Source organism: Zea mays, chromosome 6, assembly GCF_902167145.1.
Source record: "Zea mays cultivar B73 chromosome 6, Zm-B73-REFERENCE-NAM-5.0, whole genome shotgun sequence".
Taxonomy (NCBI): domain Eukaryota; kingdom Viridiplantae; phylum Streptophyta; class Magnoliopsida; order Poales; family Poaceae; genus Zea; species Zea mays.
This window is the reverse complement of record NC_050101.1, coordinates 120,784,360-120,785,878: the sequence shown is the minus strand read 5'-3', so window position 1 is coordinate 120,785,878 and position 1,519 is coordinate 120,784,360. Positions and strand designations below refer to the sequence as shown.

The 1,519-nt window shown below is 48.1% G+C and overlaps 1 protein-coding gene across 1 annotated transcript; it reads left to right on the top strand.

The window, feature by feature from the left end:
- The first annotated feature begins 416 nt into the window (after positions 1-416).
- LOC103631337 (probable isoaspartyl peptidase/L-asparaginase 2) lies at positions 417-725 on the top strand. Its single transcript, XM_008652271.2, has one exon. The coding sequence runs from the start codon at positions 417-419 to the stop codon at positions 723-725; it is 309 nt and encodes a 102-aa protein (XP_008650493.2).
- Positions 726-1,519: the final 794 nt, after the last annotated feature.

Below are 1,519 nucleotides of genomic sequence, written 5' to 3'. Positions count from 1 at the left end.
CTCCGATGTTCTGTAATGTCTGCAAGACGGGTGATACGTTCCTGGAAAGGTAAGAAAGAAGATACCGAGCTTGTCAAGTGATTCAGGAACATCTATAGGGTTGTCTGATGTCTGTTGGACAAGGACAACTGTAGGTGGGCCTAATTACTTGGGAGGTTCCGTCACAGCTCTTTTTTCCTTCTGTTTGCCCTCGTGTAGTTGGACTACCTTCAGCATGCTCAAGCTCGTTAAGGAGGCCAGCAGGCAGCAACATTCTAGTTTCTTCTTGTTCACCCGTTTCATACATCACTATTTTTATTTCTTATCTCAGTTGTATGCTTACCAAAAAAAGAAGAATCGATTCAACAGTGAACTAACCATGGTTGTTCTTTTTCCTACTTTTCGCGCTCATGCAGTTCGACTACCTCATCCCACCGATGGGGATGGACAAGTGTTGCGCTAACAACGTGGACAACAACAACGTACACAAGGCGGACATGGTGATGAATGGGTTGCACATCAGTGTGTACGCATCAGAGACGTTGGGGTGGTGCGGCGGCCATGTCCACAGACGGTTGATGAGCAAGATGCTCGGGCGCATTGGGGATTCACCGCCGATCAAGTTCGGCACATATAGATGCGACGCATGCGCCGTGTCGTGCACGCTCAAGTGGGACATGGCCACTTTCATGGAGTACAAGGGCCTACCCCTGCAGCAGGCCGTCGACTACTATGTCAGGGCATGATGCAGAATATACGAAGACAACTATTATCAATAAGTAGCCAATATAAACTATTTATAAATCTTAATTTACTAATGTTTACAAAATAGCATATCCCTATATCATTGTTTTTGAGGAAAAATGACGTATTAGTATTGACACATCGCGTATCCGTAGGAAGTATCATAATTGATTAATAACATCTTGTTGACCACATGTGTAACTATTGGACTGTCGGTGTTTTGGGTCCGACCGCACACCCGGGGTTGCCCCTCAAGGTGTTTTTAGGAGTAGGACGGTGTCGCCGACTGTAGCAAAATGGTTCGTGCCAGATGCACGAGGGACAATAGACAATGTTTACAGGTTCGGGCCGCTTGGAGATGCGTAACACCCTACGTCCTGGTGAATATGCTTGGTGAATGAGGTTACAAGGGAGCTCTCTGAATTGAGAACGCAGAGAGTTGAGGTGGGTGGCTGAGTAATAGGTCGATCATTCTGAAGGGGTGCCCCCTAGGCCTTATATACTCGACCGTGGGGTAATACACGTGGATATGATAACAATGTGTAGCTAAAAGATAGTGAACTGTTTGAGTTTATCTCCCTGTAGTTCTGCCGACCTATCCCCGCATGGCTCCGTTGCATGGGGGCTCCAGCGCGGGAAAGTCGGATCTCTGTTGTGGTCGCTCGCTCGACGTTGTGGGCCGTCCGGGCTGGCATCAATCCGGCCTCATGTCGATCTGCTTTGCTGATTGTCCCTCCCCAGGCCCATGAAAGAATGACCTTACGATTTATTGGGCCCTTGGGCCTTTCGTGAGGTC